The sequence below is a fragment of the Ambystoma mexicanum genome, chromosome 4p (assembly GCF_040938575.1).
Source record: "Ambystoma mexicanum isolate Mex_15411 chromosome 4p, UKY_AmexF1_1, whole genome shotgun sequence".
NCBI lineage: Eukaryota > Metazoa > Chordata > Amphibia > Caudata > Ambystomatidae > Ambystoma > Ambystoma mexicanum.
In genome coordinates, this window is record NC_090927.1 from 859,444,832 (window position 1) to 859,463,465 (window position 18,634).

Below are 18,634 nucleotides of genomic sequence, written 5' to 3' on the forward strand. Positions count from 1 at the left end.
AAAGAAACATCTTGTATTTGAGAGCCCACATCCAAATGTTTTGGGACAGCTTGGATAGCCCTGAAGAGTGAGTGCCCCCCTGTTTGTTCAGGTAATACAAGATGCAATACTCTGCGGTTACCACTGGATTTCAGACCATATGCACAGCATGTGAATCTAAGCAGATACAATCATCAGAAATGCTATTACGGTAAGTAATGCATGTCATACGCTTTTAATACATTTGAAGTATCAAGAAATATCCACAGTGCTGGTAAATATGAAGAAATAAAACACTAGTACTGTAAAAACCGTAAAGTAACTCCCTTACCACATTTAAAATCAGTAGCCCAGTTTTTAAAAAAAAGGCATTCGGTATTAATGTTAGAACTAAACTTGAAATGCTGTCCTTGTACATTTTGGCCTACAAGTAACATTATAAGGAACTTATTGTTCGTTGAGATAGTTAAAAAAAACTTTACACTCTGTAGGCAGCTTGTGTTTATTGTTATTGGATTAAACACGATTTCGCAAGAGCTGTATATGAGGCACCCTTGGTCTGGTTAGGATTGTGGACCGCACATTTGAGTTATAGGCTGATGTTCCACAAGGGGCACAGAGAAGGAGAATTTCTGAGAAATATCAGTCTTGTTGCAGTGGTTGTCATGGTACACAGTGCCTTGAAGAACTGCAGATAAAGCCCCAGAACTCTGCAGTATAGGACCAGCAATGGTTTGGAGGTGTGAGTACTCCATGGATGTGACCCATTATACTGGTGACCGAAGCAGCCATCCGATATAACGTGTTTTAGGTTAGGTTGCAGTGCTGGTTCCTGTATTCAAGGTTGGCAAACAGAACCTCTGGAGATGGCTGGATGAAGAAAACTGCCTGCAACATTACTGGACCCCATTGAGGTGACCCATGAAGTGCAATGCACAGCAGTGAGAAAGCACAATGGTGACCCTTGAATTCATATCACAGGCGGGTTGGTGCAGATAAAGGGCTTCTGGATCGGATGAGGGTAGTCCTATGGTGAGGAGGAGCTCGATGTCCAAGCCAGGATGTGCTGCGAAGGTGCCAAGTAGGTTTGAGTAACAGTACTTTGGTTTCATCAGGCTGTAAGTTCAAAACTCCGGGTCTAGTACCTCTTTAGGGTTGCATACAGGGTAGCACGGTCGGAGGTTCCAGCTGTAATTGCCAGAGGAAAGAATAGGAAGCTGGATTGCAGTGAAGCTAAAGGCAGACTTTCTGCTGACCTGTGGATCGGTGTTAATCAGTACAGCTAGTCTCAAGAATCTTCATAGCTTAACTGTATTGATTAATCCCGATCCACAGGCTCTCAAGCATTTCAGTATAGCCCAACTGGATAAACAAAGAGATCATGCATAAGCTTCTAGGTGCATTTTGAGGTAAAAGGTGGGAACCTCATGTTTTAACATATATTTGGGGTATGCAGAATCCGATTAACCTGGTTTTCCAAGTCGAATTTTGAGCGTTTGACCTTTTTAATAAGCATACCTAAAATTGTATGAGATGATAAATGACTCTGTGAAAGAAATGACTGCTACTAATATACAAATTAAAGAGGCAAATATACAAACAGATCTGTCCCTGAGGAACTTGAATGTACGAATGGACAAAGAAGCCGAAAAATCGCTCACATGGCAAAATCGCCTCACGGATCTGGCAAGGAGAGATGCCAATGATAAGTCCCTATTGATGGAGGCGGTTCTGGAAGACTGCAAGTGGATGCGAAACCAATGTAAACAGAGAAAAGAGGAGATAAGCTTGGTTGAAAATCCGCTTCGAGGCAAAGGCCCCATGAAACTAAGTCAAAACAAGCCACATCAACCTTTGCAAACTGAGCAAATGACCGAAGAGGTAATATTGATCTCTCCTGGCTGTAAGGGGACGGGAACTTTTGACTCTAAACTTCAACCAAAAAAAACAAACTTTGCCATCTTTAGAGGTGGGGCATCCAAGGATCTGCTCTCAGACAAGAAAAATGAACTGAAGGATAAACCTAACGAAAACGGTAAAAAAACTAAAAATGAAGGATTAAAACGGAAGACAAATGGCTCTAGGGCATTCTTAAGGAATCTAAGAACGCCTCCAAGAAGAGAAAACTCCCAACAGGCAAAGAAGCCGAGGAGAGAACTGGCAATGAGAGACACGAACATTTTGATGGATACTGATGCTAAGGATGTGGGAGGGGGGATCCACCCCACTCCCGCCCCGAAGGCCAATGTCGATGAATCAGACCAACGAGCAGATCTAAGTGATCTGATTGACATGATGGAAGAATATAGGGAGGATGAAGAATGGCAATGCATCAGCCCATCAGAATGGGAAACTCTGGACAACTGGGAGATGGTGGAGAGGAGCTCTAATCCCTCTAATTGTAAGAATCCCCAACGGGATACCCCGCCGATTATCTTAAAGGAGACAAAAAGCCGACCCGACCCACTTGAAATGGAAGAATTCAGTGAGGCTGATGACAACTTTGCTAACTTCAAAACCCTAGAGCAAAAAAGATTAGAGCTGGCTGCTAAAGAAAGGAGGGTACAATTTCAACTCGAAAACTCTCACCTAAAACAGGATGGAAAGAACAGAATTAAAGAAACACAGAAGAGCAATAAAGGAACGAAAGTGTCCGCCCCTCCCCTGAGGCCAGCTCCATCAAAAGAATGCCGTTTGAAATTAGAGACGACACTAAATGGACCAAGAAGGGCTTTGCTCAATAGGAGATACATCGTCTCGCTTTGTAACCAAACATCAGCTCTACGCACGATATCTACCGAGGACATCAAAGTTGTGGAATTCCCAAGAGAACTAAGAATGGACCAAGTTATATTGCATCTCAACTCAAATGATATTAAGCAGAAATTTCTGAAAGCAACTGACATCCTAAAAAAAAAGGGATTCCGCCTGACAGAATTGGAGGATGATATTAAGCATGATAATAATATCAATATATCCTCAAAGGACAGAAGAAAAGGAAATAATGAGCCCTCATCTCGTACCGAAGAAGAGTCTAGGGGGAAAAGGTGGGAAAATAATGGTCAAGAAAAAGAAGGAAACAATAGGAAGATTCCAAAAGAAAACTTAAAAGAAGGCAACAAGAACCCTGAAACTTATTTACACAGCACCAAAGGAAATGTCGATAACTTAAAATATTTGAGGTTCACGGTTGATAATTCACAAAACCCAAGGAAGGATACAATAACGAAAAACAAATTTGAAAATAAATCAAATGTTTGGGCCCCTATGTCAAATGACCATAACTCAAAAAAGAAACAATAGAATAAGGAAGCTGGGCATGGATCCGTTCGCTGTGCCTCATGGAACACCAGAGGATTCCATCACCTGTTCTCGACGGAAAGCGCTTTCTTGACCAAATACGATCTCATTTGTATCCAGGAATCTTGGCTGTGTGATCCTCCAATATGCGAAGGATTTGAAGTCTATTTCAATCCGGCAAAGAAGGGGCTGAGAGGCCGACGTTTGCTGGCCTAATGGTACTAAAAAAAATCGATAGCAACTTACAAATACTCAAGCACGAAACTCCAAATCCTTACGTCCAAATATTGAAAATTATCTCTACAACAGAAAATCAGGAGGAGCCGACTAAATTGCTATTGATTAATACATACTGGAGGGAAAACATGCCAAACCCAGGGTCATACTTAAAATCAATCACGAACGCTATTGACAAGTCCATGACGGAGGAAGATGATCAGCTTATACTGCTGAATGGTGATTTAAACATCAAGCTCCTAGACAAAAGGGGCAAAATTAAAGAGTTTGAAAATCTTACAGGAAAAGAAAGCCAATGGATGACGGAAATGGGCATACGGGATATGATGATGTTAAATAGCCAAACAAAGGGTGACCTATTGGGGGCTGATACTTGGCATAGTGGAAAATTGAGAGCCTGCTTGGACTACTGTTTTGTGGGAAGAGATACGCTGGCCTGGATAAACTCGTTTCGAGTCATCAAGCAAGCAAATAGTGACCACTCTCTTCTGGAAATTGAACTTGTATGGGATTCAAGAACTCTCCCTAAGGGAGGAAAGGTGATGGAAACTGAGATATCATGGGGAAGAAACAGACTGCGACTGAAAGATCAGATCATACCTACACTGGTGAAAAACTTCCAGGAAGCTGTAGAAAAGGGAGAGGAGGGGGTCGATTACAAATGGCTGTTCAAAGCCTATGAGGTTCAGTATGATCCATCTAAGCTGAAGCAGATAAAAAAGAAACACGCCTTCAACGAATTTGTAGTCGCCAGACGAAAAAGATAGAGCCGACCTTAGGCGTATTAAAAAATCCCATAGCCTGGACAAACGCGATCTGGAAAGGAAATGTCGTCAAACTTACAAGAATTGGCTAAAATCAACCAGATATCAACGAACTCAAAGTGACGCAGAACACATGATGGCAGCCTTAGCAGCAAATAACACAAAAAGTACCTGGGATCTAATCAGTCGGCCATAGGTATTAACCAAGTCTCCGAGAAAAACTGGTTCGACCATTACACTGCCCTGTTTAAAGGAAAAACTGAGACAAAGATTATTGGAAAAAAAACCAGGAAACGCTACGTGGTCATTGAACTTTGATAAAGAAGACATTCAAATGTTGATTAAAAAATTAAGCTCTTCCAGGGCTGCCGGCCCAGACGGCATTTCCAATAAAATGCTGAAAGCAAGCATGGAAGGTTGGTCTGACTTAATTTACGCACTCTTCAAGCAAGTAGCGAGAACCAAACAAATACCAAGTTCATGGACGGAGGCCTACATCGTGCCTATTTTTAAAAAAGGTGACCGCGGCAATCCTAGAAATTACAGGCCGATTGCGCTACTTGACTCCATTGGCAAGCTTTTTGCATCCATTCTCCTACGGGATTTAAAGAATTGGGCAGTTCAAGCTGGAATTCTAGACGAGAGACAGACTGCCTTCGTGAGTGGAGTGGGCACTAGCCTTAACCTGTTCCTGATCAATATATTAAAAGCGAAGGCCTTAGGTGTTTTTCCTTTTATCTACCTGGCCTTTATAGATCTAGAACAGGCGTTTGATGGAATAAATAGAGAACGGCTATGGGCCAAACTGAGCAATTGGGGATGCCCTGTGGACCTATTGGAGGCAATCCAGGCACTATACACCGGTACCTCAATCCAAGTTCAGATCAATGCAGATGGTGGTCTATCAAGGAGGATCAAGACATCCCGAGGTATTAAGCAGGGATGTGCCCTCGCCCCTTTTCTCTTCATACTTTATATGGCTGACATGAAATCCTCACAAGATCGGATCCGGGCCTTCCCTCCGAAGGTAAATGGCATAGAAATACCATGGATGCTATATGCGGATGACGCAGTGCTTTTAGACCAGACGCCGATAGGTCTTCAGCGCAGGATCGAGGCCTTCAATGAATATCTGAAAGCCAATGATATGAAAGTAAATGCAAAAAAATCTACGATTTTGACCTTGAAATCATCTCGCGGAAAGAAATCGGCAGGGAAAATACCGTCTTGGTCATTAGATAAAGAAAAATTGGCAGTGGTCGATACTACGATCTACCTCGGGATAAGAATTAATAGAAGCAAGAATGAGCGGGATCACTATACCCTGATCAGAGAAAAAATAAAAAGTCTGGTTAATCAAGGGCTACTTGTACACCGCAGATACGGAAAATTTTCTCTATTGCCGATTATAACCTTCTATAAGCAAAAGGTAATAGCTGTCATCACATATGGAGCCGAGGCCCTTTTAGCCCTAAGATGGGAGGTCTGGAACCACTACGAAGCCTATTTTTGGCGAAAGATCTTACGCCTACCAAATTCGCTACCTTTGGATCTTATAAGAATGGAATTAAGACTGCAATCTATTTCTTCAATTACAACGTGGAAATCACTATCACTCTATAGAAAGTGCATTTTAGACAATCCGCCTGTACCATTCAGAATCCTAGCAAAGCCAGGCGTTTTCTATTGTGACTCAATTCTTCAAGACTGGAAAAAGAGCTGTGAAGAAATTTTAAAACACCTGACAATTTCCGATGACACTCTGAAAAATAATCCAGAAAAGGCTAAAAGAATAAATCGGGAAAAAGATTGGGAGGAAACTCAGGAAAAGAAATTAACACGTGATCTATGTCACAACATCATCTGGGAACGCAAAGTCCTGAATCTGCTACCGCCATATCTGATGAAATTTCCCTCTCAGCACTATCGAGATCTGCTTATGCGCTGTAGATTTACCATCTGGCAGTCGAGAGAAATAAGGTGGCGTAGAAGGCAAATTGACAAATCACAAGCATACTGTAGATTCTGCAGAAAGAAGGGCCAACTGGAAACTATAAGGCATGTTATGCTAATTTGTCCGAACCTGAAATTGATTCGTCTGATGTATATGGGAAATTATACGAGTCTGATCACAGAGGAGAATGAAGAAGAGTATTGGGAAAGGCTCATCACAGCTGAGAAAGTGGGCCGTACCTTGGACGCACTGAAATTTGTTGAATCCTTGAACCTAGAGTGGGAGGAGGGAGAGTCGGAGGTGGACGCCTCCTAAACAGTTGGTGAATGTGGCCTAGGGGTGATCATTCAGAGACCCTTTGAACCCCTTTGAACTCTACCCTATTTTTGGGGGGCCTCCACCTCTTTGAGGAGGGATTGCTAAAGGAATGTTAAAGGTTTAACATTCAGATACATACAGCTATTATACATTTACCATAGAACTTTCACCCCAGGATGAATGCACATGGCTTCCATCATATGCCCATATAGTCTGATTAATGGCCAGAGACATATTGAGACAGACATTTAATCCAATGGGCCTATTAACAATGGACATCAAAGAATGGGAACTAACGTTAATAAGATTGTTTTTTTACTCATTATTATTGAACTGTCATAAATGTTATACAACACAAAATGTCAACCTGTTTTGACAGACTACATAACATTCATACAAGGGGTATGCTCCTGGTCATGGCTCTGTTGCTGAGAGGCAACAAGTAGGTAACCTTTGTCAGCTGCTTGATGTCGCTTCTTACATAGCCATATCATAGCAAAGTCTGTATTGGACAATTCTTGCTTTGTTTTTGAGGTAGATGTGGTGAATGTTCTTAGATAGTTGAGGTGATATTTGGCTTCAGTTGCCATGAGGTCTGTCTCTCCAGCAAAGTGAATGCTGACTTTGTAGTCGGTATGAGAAGCCAGAAGAATCTGATATATTTCTTTAGTCATTACTGAGCTCTGGCGTTTCTCCTATCAGTGATTTGGCAGAAAATGCATGCTTCCCAGTTGACAGATTGCACCCCTTTTCACAATGAAGACCTGTCACCAACTGCAACATGAATGTTACTGGAAACTGCTTCCTCCTTTGAACACTGTACCCGAGTAATCGCTACTGAGCTTTGGCGTTTCTCCTATCAGTGATTTGGCAGAAAATGCATGCTTCCCAGTTGACAGGTTGCACCCCTTTTCACAATGAAGACCTGTCACCAACTGCAACATGAATGTTACTGCAAACTGCTTCCTCCTTCGAACACTGTACCCGAGTAATCGCTATGCGTACAATTTATTTTACTCTTGTCCGTGAAGTGAGCATAACACAACTTTGAGTCCCTTAGCTTCCTTCTGGTAAATGCAGCAGCCTTTACCGTACAAGTCCATGATCGCTTGCTCTACTAATGGGAACTTTGGCTTTATGGAGTTGGCAGAATATGCACAAGCTATAATCCATAGACGAACCCCTCTTCAAGGAAACCACTGGATCCATCGTCACCTTTTGAGAAGAAACAATATAGAAAAATGTATTTCCACTGCTCAGAAGAAACATAAAAAAGCCACAATTACAATACAACAATATATTTCGAGGGGATTGGGTCCTCCGACGTATTCCATATCTGACAGGTAATCACCACAGCTGTGCTGCTTTGGAAAATTTTCTGCGTCGATGACTTTGATACGCTATCCTCGAGGGTCTCCGTCGAGCCGTCGTAACCGGATGTTATAAGGAGGACGCATGACACCCGTAGCCTCAGTTCCATTTTTTCCACAAACGTGTTTGCTTCGGAGATCTCGGCGTGCCTCGGTTCTTCTGAGTTGTTCTATCGGTTCTTCGAACCAGTTTGTTTGTGAAGATTTCCATGATGGCTTGGTCTTCTTCTACCCCATGGCTGGGTTTCAAGAAGTGTCGGGACTGCGGTTCCAAGATGTCGCTGACGGACCCGCACGATGCCCGCCTCTGGTGCATCAATGAGGACCACGCCATGGACGATTGTGACGATTACCAGGCGTTAACTTCGAAGGCCTTGCGTGACCGTAAGAAGAAGCTTTCTGTCGGTAAGGTGTCCAAGCCCCGGAAGTCGAAATCCACTGGGCTTTCGCCTGACGATTCGAGGGGCGACTCTCTGCATCGTTGGCGTAAATCCAGGGATGCCCGTGGAAGCTCTGTCATCGGTCGCCTTCCCCGTCCTCTTCCGAGAACTCCGCCCATTGGCGGGTTGCTTGTCCCACCAAGCATTCCACTCCTGCAGAATGGGATTCATTCCGTAAGGAGATGATGGCGATTTTTCAATCGCAGGGCTCCGTTCCGTCCGAGCCGTCAAAAGACGCTGGCAGGGAAAGTGCTAGAGACCCTGTTCGCACGCCTTTGGGCTCGAGCGGTCATCGCGATCACCGGGAACCTTCGAGGTCCCGGTCGGACAAGGTGGCTCGCTCTAGCCATGCCCGCTCCTCGGCGCCATCGAGACCGTCTGAGCCTGTGAGGTCTTCGCTGAAGACGTCGACGCCTTCGGCGCCGAGACCATCGAAGGACACGTTTGGGGCTTCCCCCTCGAGGCCTGTGTCGAAGCCATCGGCGCCACGCTCGATGTCGACGCCGATTCCCTCAACGCCTTTCAAGGAGGATTTTTCGGAGGTGCCCGGTGGAAACTCTGAGAAAGGCCCTGCAGTAAGGCCTGAAGTCAAGCCTTTTTCTGTGCCCTCATCCAGGGATTTATTCCAGCCTCTGGATTACATTTCTTAGGTGGTTGAAGGGTCTGATGAAGGTATGTTTCCTGAAGAGGTTCCTGACGAACTCATGTCTGGTCATAGCCAGCTAAAAGACCTGCGTCAGTCCTTGCACGACACCCGTGGTCTGGACACCTCTCTGGAGGTGGAGTTCGGTAGGCCTGAGCCTGGTACGCACGCCGAGTCCTCGTACCGGTGCCTTATGTCGAGGGTGACGGAATGCTTGGGGTGGTCTGCTCCACCAGTGGATTTTCTGCAGGATGACCTGACGGATATCCCCGACCAAGGTCCCCCAACTGACCCGGTACTGCCATTCCATATGGCCTTGCAAAGAAGGGTGGCAGCGGCTTGGACTGCTCCGGAGAGTCTCCCGGCAGTGAGCAAGTCTTTGCCGAAAAAAAAAACCCCTCCAGCCAGTAGCGACCTCAGCTACTTGACTACGCACTCCACTCCGGGGAGTTTGGTGGTGCAGGCGGCTACGGCCCCGGCAAAACAGGCATCGTGCCCTACCATCCCTCCTGATAGGGATGACAAATGTTTTGATGGCTGGGCGAAGAAAGTGTTTTCTTCAGTGGGTATGGCTTTACAGGCAGCCAGCTCTGTGTGTGCCTTAGCACGTTTCACTCATACTCTGTGGAATAGTGTCTCTTTGGCGGCTGAACACATTCCCGAAGGGATGGCTTTCTTGCTCTTGTCCAGGATGGCAAAGATGCCATGTGTGCATCCGTTCAGTCGGGTCTGGACATGGCAGATTGCGTCAGCCGGTCCATGGCGGCGAGCACCGTAATGCGCAGATTTGCGTGGTTGGGGAAGTCGGGGTTTGCTCCTGATGTACAAGCCCGGCTTCACAACGTGCCCTTTGATGGTGAACATCTTTTTGGCAGCAAGGCTGACGAGAGCCTTGAGAGGCTGCAAACCTCCAAAGCTGCAGCAATGTCGTTGAGCGCTGCAGTTCGCCAACCTCTGCCTTTTCGTCCTAGGGGACAGCAATGGAGGAGAGGTTCCTTTTGATATTACTCATCCTTTGGTAGATCAAGAGGCTCTGCAAGTCAAAGGGGCCACCGTAGGGGTACCAGAGATGGAAAACAAGGTACTCGAGGTGTCAAGGGTGCTCGGGCAGTTGCCTCTTTACCTTCAGGCAATGCCGCAGCCGCTTCAGCTCAGTCATGAGGCCATGTCCCATGGTTCGCCGGTTGGGGGAAGGCTGGTGCAACGGCTACTGTCTTCCTTTCCGGCAGAGGCCTCACGACAATCCACCAGGGAATCTCTCATTGAGGAGTCCGGATCCGCTCCTTGCACAGGAAATAAAATCCCTGCTGGAGAAAGGTGCCACAGAACTGGTGCCTGTAGCGGAGAGGAACAAGGGATGGTATTCCTCTTATTTTTTGATTTCGAAGAAAGATGGAGGATTGAGACCCATCATGTCTTGCGTGGTTTAAACAAGCTCCTCAGGAAGGACAAATTCAAGATGGTTACTCTCAAGTCTGCCAGGCCCTTCAACTTCAGGACTGGTTGGTGTCTCTCGACCTCAAGGACGCTTACTTTCATGTGCCGATCCATCCCAAGCACAAGAAGTACCTGAGGTTCGCGGTTGGCGACTCGCACTTTCAGTTTCGGGTCCTGCCATTCGGATTGACCTCCGCCCCGAGGGTTTTCACCAGGCTCATGGTGGTGGTGGCGGCAGCGTATCTCAGGAAAGGTGGGATTCACGTCGATCCCTACCTCGACGATTGGTTGATCAGGGCGTGCTCTCCCAAGCAAGTCCTGGATCATCTGTCAGTCACCTACCACTCCCTTCACAAGCTGGGCTTCTCCCTCAACTTAAAGAAGTCCCACTTGACGCCAACCCAGTGGCTCCAGTACATCGGAGCAGTGCTCGACACGTCCCTGGGGCAGTGTTTCCCTCCCCAGGTGATGGCTCATCACATTCAGCAGATGGTGCACAAGTTTCAACATGCCCAGAGTCTCCCGGCGTTCGAGTTCTTGAGTTTGCTCGGCTTCATGGCATCCTGCATTCTTCTGGTGCCAGAGGCCAGGTTGTGGATGAGATCTCGGCAATGGGCTCTCAAGATGCAGTGGTCACAGTCCTCCGGCAGGATGTCGGACCCCGTTCAGGTGCCGCCCTCGGTCGCCCAGGATCTTCTGTGGTGGGCCCTCGAAGGCAGTCTGATGAGGGGGGCTGCATTTTGGCTACCCTGGCCGTAGGTGACGATCGTGACGGACAAATCCCTCACGGGATGGGGAGCTCATGCCAACGAGTTGACAGTCAGTGGTCGTTGGTCTCCGTCGGGCTCCAGCCTCCATATCAATCTGTTGGAGCTGAGGGCCGTCAGGCTTGCCCTGAAGGCTTTTCTGCCGACTGTGCGAGGAAAGAATGTCCTGATTCTGACGGAATAACACAGTGGCCATGCACTACCTCAACAAAAAGGGGGGGCAGGGTCACTTCCTCTGTGCAGGAAGGCGATGCAGCTCTGGTTCTGGGCCATCCAGCAGGACATTTCGATCTCAGCAGTTCATCTGTCCGGAGACCAAAATGTGACGGCGGACTTTCTGAGCAGGCAGAGCGCGATTTCTCACGAGTGGGAGCTGGCTCAGGAGATTCTCCTGGAGATCTTCGCCCTTTGGGAGACCCCACAAGTGGATCTCTTCGCCTCCAGTGTCAACCGGAAGTGCGAAAGGTTCTGCTCACGGGAATTTCCTCCAAGAGGAGCCTTGGGGGACGTGTTCATGGTGGAGTGGTCCTTCCCACTGCTGTACGAGTTTCCTCCAGTCCCCGTCATCCCGCAAGTGCTGCAGAGGTTACGGAGGCTCGGTTCCCTAATGATCCTCATTGCTCCGGCATGGGCCCGGAGAGCGTGGTACCTGGACCTCTCGACTTGTCCATCTGCCCTCCACGCCGTCTTCCCTACCGAAACGATCTACTCTCACGGGAGGGGGGTCAGGTTCTCCATCCAGAGGTCAGATCCCTCAACCTTCACTCTTGGCTTCTGAAAGGTTGAGGTATAAGGATTGGAACCTCCCTAAAAACGTGATGGAGGGGTTGCTTTCGGCCTGATGGCCTGCAATAAAGTCCCTGTACCGTTGCCGTTGTAGAAAGTTCTGCGACTGGTGCAGGGTTAAGAATGTGGATTCTTTTTCATGTGACTTTCCTGTGGCTCTGTCTATTTTGCTTTTGTTAGCCCACAAGGGCCTGCAAGTGGGTACCATTAAAGGTTACCTGGCGGCACTGTCCATATTTAAGCGCTCGTCTGAGAGTGTTCTTATTTCAAAATTCCTTTAATTTCTCAGTTTCTGAAAGGGCTCACTAATGTGTTTCCACCGTCACCTTTCCAGGTGCCCGGTTGGGATTTGAACCTTGTTCTAAAATTCCTAATGGGTGCTCCATTTGAGCCTTTACATTCTTGTCCTTTGAGACTGTTAACCCGTAAAACTTATTTTTAGTTACGGTTACTTCCACTCGCAGAGTGAGCGAGTTGCAGGCACTTTCTGTTAAGCCACCCTCCATGGTGTTCCATAAGGACAGGGTTGTCCTTGGGGTTCGTCCTTCCTTTTTTCCGAAAGTGGTGTCGGAATTTCATTTAAGCCTGAAGGTCATTCTTCCGGCATTTTATCCTCCTCCGCATCCTGGTAAGGAAGAGGAGAGGCTCCATAGGTTGGATCCTAGGAGAGCTTTAAGTTTCTACATTTCACGCATGTCCCGGGTCAGAGTGGACGATCAGCTCTTTATAGGTTACGCTGGAAGGCGGTTGGGACAAGCTGTTACTAAGCAGACTTTGTCTAGATGGACTATCTTGGCAATTTCTGAATGTTACTGCTTGGCGGGTAAGGACCCTCCGGTAGGCTTACGGGCCCATTCTACTAGGGGTATGTCTGCCTCTACTGCACTGCAGACGGGTATTCCTATTCGTAACATCTGTGAACTAGCCACATGGGCTTCGGTCCATACTTTTGTAAGACACTACTCCCTAGATTCTATCCATGGGCAGGATCTTGCCTTTGGCAAGGCAGTCCTTTACTCTGCAATTTAATTGGGCATTCTTAATGTCTATATTCTAATTCTCTCTCTCCTCCATACGTTGGTACTGCTTTGGGAGTCTGTCATAGATATGGAATACGTCGTAGGACCCAATCCCCTCGAAGAACAAGTTACTCTTACCTGGTAACGTTCTTTCGATGGTATGGTCCGACGCCGTATTCCATATCGCTCTCTCCCTACCTGCCCCGCTACAGAATTTCTTATGCGATTGCAGCTTACGTTTCCACAAGGCTTTCTGTGGACATACTGGCAGGCGATTGGTGCCACACGTTCTGGGGAAAAAAACTGCAACCGAGGCTACGGGCGTCGTGCGTCCTACTTATAACATCCGGTGGCGTCGGCTCGACGGAGGCCCTCGTGGACAGCGTATCGACGTCATCGACGCAGGACGCAGACGCCGAAAATTTTCCGAAGCAGCACAGCTCTGGTGATTACCTGTCATAGATATGGAATACGTCGTCGGACCATCCCATCGAAAGAACGGTACCAGGTAAGAGAGTAACTTGTTCTACTAAAAGTGTAATCCAATGTATCTGTAGACTGCACTATAATACAGATGAGATGGATTACATGAATATTGGCTTATAATATATTACCATAGTAATGCGTTTTGGTGGCCATTTTGTTTATGCTCCTTAAACTCATAATTCTGCTTGGAACTGGTTTAATCGAATTCATCATACCTTAATTAAGCAATAAGCTCCGAGCCGTGGGGGCATTACCGAGCCTGGGCATTACCTAACTTGGTAATGCCTCTGCAGCGAGGGGCTTATTGCTATTAGTACCCCGGCCCATAAATCCGGGCTACTAAAAGTATTTTTCTTCTGTTCCGAAACGCTCTTGCGTTTCGCAACAGAAAGAAAATATGTAAAAAGAAATGGCGTGCAGGGAAGGGAAAACAAAGTCTGTTTTCCCTTTCCATGGCGGCCATTGAAAAAAAAATAAGTAAACAAGAAAAAATGTCCCACCATGGAAGCGGGACAAGGGACTACATGTAGTCCCTTCTTCCTTTTCATGACGGCCTGTCGCAGATGGGGAGCGGACATGCTGGGGACAGAAGTGTTCCCAGCACGTCTGCTCCCGAAATGGACTTCAACAAAGGTAAGTGGGGATGGGGGGTAGGGAGGGAATTCTGTGGTGGGGGGCAGGAGGGTGGGGAAGTGGGAAACCACTTACCTCATTGCCAAGGCGGGGGAAGATGGTGACCTCCAGCCGCGAGGCTGCTCGAAGAGAGGGGGGGGGAATTACCATTGGTAATGCCCCCATGTTGAGCCCTCTCATTGGCTTCCACCGCCCCCCCGCGCTAATTATGTAAAAACATGAGTTTGCCAACTTTTACCTCAAAATGCACCCAACATTTCATATATCAGAAATCCGTTTCGTCCAGTACTCTTAAGTAAAAGTAATTGTCCTAATGGCTCAGGGTCTCTCTGGCCCCCCCTACCTCCCATATCCACACCACACCACACACCACCAACACCACCCCTCCCCCCCTCCCCCGAGTCAGAAGTCCACAAAACATAGTTTTGGGACTACCAAAGCTGGCAAAAGGAAAGCCCAAATGGACTCTGTCCTAACATTCCCAATGAATTGCTGTCGAATGTTGGAGATTTGCATGATTTCCTCTTGCCTTTTATGGCATCCATAGACCTGTAAGTGGTTTTAAATTAAGCTTTTGATAGTTTTTTTAATATAGATTTCTTTTCAGCAGCATAGACGGTTTTTCCCCGATACACTGCAATCTTGATAAAAAATCGTATGACCAGAATGGATCAAAAGGATACACAAATTCATACATTGCCGAAGTGTGCAAATTTAGCAGAGTTTATTGTCAATTTGCAAGACATGGGTATGAACCCACGCATTTAACCATTTGATTAGGCATTTCAACAAGGGATTGTTTACATGATTAAATCGGGTGTCAAACTTTGGTCATAGAGGGTTTCTAATCCTGGTTGTTTTTTTTAAATAAACAGCATGAAATATCTGGTGTGGATACACTGAAAACCTTAGGTGGACTTGGCCCTACACTAGAGTTGAGCACTTGTAATTTGATCTTGGCCATTCGAGTCTTTGTGCAACAATATTCAGAGCATCTGGCATGTTATGGCACTGTACAGTGATAGTAAATATGATCCGTTTGTGGAGTTGATTAAATTGCATAATTTATCCTTTCTTATTGTCTTGAGTGAAAAAGTATTTATTTTAATTAAGTGCAAAACTATTAATTTGTACAGGAAATAGAAGAGCAGGAAAGAAGACTGAAGAGCAGAAATTCGGATGCCAGAGCTTCGTCTAAAATATCTGCCATGCGTATGAGCAATGGTTTTGAGATGGACTGGAAGAAAAGGAATGAAAGCAGTGTTTTGGACATGAGATGGACTCCATTAGAATCCGGCAACAGTCCCTTAGATCAAAGCAGTGGTATGTTAGCTAAAAATCTGACACCACAGATTTTTTAATTGTAAACTCTTAGCAAAGCAGTGATTTGGTATTCTATTTTTAGCTAGTTTTACTGTTTTCCCCAAAGGTAATATCACATGTCTGAAATCAAGTTTCAGCTTTTTTATAGGCTATTTATTTTAATACTGTGATGTAAAAGATTTTTTTTAAATATAGTTTGCATCTATTCCTATTATTACCCAAAATCATGCAGTGTCTGGGCACCTGTATGGTGCAGGGGAAGGAAGTGAAAATAAAGTTTGATGTAAGTAAGTATGTTTAAAATAATTTGCTGGTAGTCTTCTCTTTCAGTCACTGGGAGTAACTTCAGAAGCACAACTAATGGCAAGTACAGAAATATTTTTCTCCTATTGGGAATCGTTTCAAATAGATCCGTATTAGCCCCTAGTCTGACTTGCAAATGTGTCACTTTTCTGACATGTGCTGTCAAACTGGGAGTTTTAAATATTAGCAGACCATTGTGCAGAATTTAGCCACAATTGGCCAAAAAAGTAGTCGTAGTGTATCATGAAGGGTCACAAATCAGAATTCATAAACGCACCACAATTCTATTTTGATGCCTGGGAATATTTGTTTGTCCAAATCAGACTGTTGACCATCCACTGTGAGAAACCCACCCATCATTTCTGCGCTACTTGTTGCAATTGGCAGTTTGAAAGAGGCTAAGTATATCGCTGTGCACCCCAAGATAAGCCTTATAATTAAAGGTGAGGGCTTCCCCAACCCAAATGAAGATCTCCAAGGAGGCCATGTTCCTAGATAGCTCAACTTGATCATCTTACATGGGCTAGTGGCTGGGAATTGATAAAGGGAGCAAGCTCTAAATGAGATCTGAGAAGGATAGGAGCTGATCATCCTGATGCTCCATGTCCCTGCAGCCCCCTTCCCTACCTCTGTAACTTCTAATGTGACTGGTGGTAGTGAGACCAGGAATCCTGGAGTCACATCCAGATAATTTTTACTGCCTCCAGCCCATAAATCGGAGAATTTCAAGATTTGCAAAGGGCTTGCTAAGAAAACCCTTTTTGACGGACACAAGAGGCTCTTGAGGTTTATTGAAGAAAATAAGTGTATGTTCTCAGGTGAGGAGTTTGTATGAACAGCATCAGCCATCCTTGACTGTTAAAGGACACCAAAGGACCAAGCTTCTAAAAAGGAGCACGTTCTCTATGGACCAGATGCATCCCTAAAAAGCAAGGGTCCCTGGCAAGTAAAACAGGAGTCACACATTTGCATGCACACACCAAGCCATTGGGTGACCCTGAGCACCATTTTCAACCTCACCCCCCCTGCCCCCCCCCCACGTATTTGCTTCAGAACATGGCAATTTCATGTCAATGGCTATAAGGTGAGACTTGACGAAGGGGAATACTAGACGTTTTCGGGGAGATAGATTTAGGGTTAACCCCTCTACCACGGGTGGCTAATTCCCTTTACTGCTTCTAGGAAAATCCTCTGGCAGGCCAGGCAGACGAAACTGAGTGGGCAAGTGCAGTCGATCATCACTTCGCTACGAGTCACACTGGTGGAGACTGCAGCAGTCCAGCTTCATTTTGCGCCCCCGTGGAATCCAGGTGAGCGTGACAGTTATACTAGCAGAGCTTCAGATTCTAGAGGCAGTTTCTTCGCACCACAAGTGTTTTAAAGTCCAAAACGCATCCCTAGCTAAAAGGCAGTTCAGAATGGATTAAAGTCTTGTGAAGCAGCAAAAGTTGAAAAGTTCCTGTGGATACTTTCTAGTATCTAAGAAGGAAGATGTCAGAAGGCTAAACCAACGGTGGAGACCCTATCAAGGACTCACAAAGGTGACACTAGCAGAAGCTTGGGTCAGAGGTAAGAGGGGGCTACCCTGGATACTTTTGGGTGAACTCCAACGCTCTGGAGCAACTTCACAGATTCAGGTAAGCAATACCTTTCTCCCCACAGTACCTTAGGTCAGAAGAAAAGATTGTGGCTGGATTCTCCTCGATAGGATGGCGCTGGATTCTACCTCCTGATTCCTTGGGCTGGTGACTAAAGGCAGGACAATGGACGGGTTCACTCACAAGCAGTTTTGACAGAGGACCTCTGGCACGGCTTTCAAAGACTTCTTGGATCAGTCTATGGTTGGCGCCTTTTCAGCAGCACCAACAAAGGACACGATTCGCCCTGTCAATCTGCTTCACTTCTAGCAGTCGCACATTCTGGCGAGTGGGTCTGGGCGAGTTGGATCGGATTTCTGAAGTGTTTGTTCATTCATGAGGGCTCAGCAAAGATTTGGACGAGTTCAGTCGTTCCTAGACATTTCACTTGGAACAGGCAGCAGGTCTCCTGGTATTGGGGTTTTTCATGTCAGGAAAATGGACCTCGGGAGATGGCTCAAAACAGAGATTGTCTTAGGACTGGTTGCCAAAGGGAAGGAATAGTCCTCTTTGGAGCTCCTCTGTCGCATAGGAAACGGTGTCAGGACAGCAGTGATTGCTTCACCGTGTTGCAAAGGGTCTGCAGGAGTCTCTGGTCATCTTCTTCGGGTACATCAGCTTCCAGTGGCCAACTTGCTTCAAACTCCAGGAGCCTCACCTTTTATTCAGTTCCAGCACTAACTCCTCTGCAATCTCTCTCAGCAATTTACAAAAAGGGGTGCTTGGTTGTCCAATCAGGACAGGCAGACACCCTGTGGGAGCTGGTCCTATTCAGGGACTCTGGCAGACAAAGGACAGGGGGGTGGAAGACTCCTCCCCCACTTCCTGCCTGCCCAGAACCTATGGGTTACCGCCAAAGGCAAAACACACACACAGGCCTCCTCCCCCCAGAATGGTAGAAGGGCTGACAAAGAACAAGCACGCTAGAAATGGCAAATAAAGAGAGCCCCCGAGTCTGTACTCCGGGGCCCCTATTGTGAACTACTGAGGGTACGGACATAGCCTGTGGTAGAAATTAAACACAATAGTTGGTAGGGAACATCCACTGTCACCAGCCATAACTAGGAGTTTGTCTATGTGACTAAAATGACACAGCAATAAAAGGGAAGGGGATACTAAGTATCCCGTTGGCACACCAACGAAGGTGGTGTGTGTCACTCTCTTAGATCATACAGTTTTAGAAGAGGTACAAAGTACCTCTATCTTTAAGAACAGTAGTTAAATATATGTCAAATATT

The 18,634-nt window shown here is 46.2% G+C and overlaps 1 protein-coding gene across 5 annotated transcripts in view; it reads left to right on the forward strand.

Moving 5' to 3' along the window:
- Window positions 1–18,634, forward strand: part of LOC138453513 (centriolar coiled-coil protein of 110 kDa-like) — a 981,554-nt gene that overhangs the window by 340,976 nt on the left and 621,944 nt on the right. For all 5 annotated transcript variants that reach the window (XM_069606429.1, XM_069606425.1, XM_069606427.1 and 2 more), the window contains one exon: window positions 15,270–15,456. In XM_069606429.1, coding sequence (XP_069462530.1) covers window positions 15,270–15,456 — 187 coding nt within the window. The remainder of the gene's footprint in view (window positions 1–15,269; window positions 15,457–18,634) is intronic.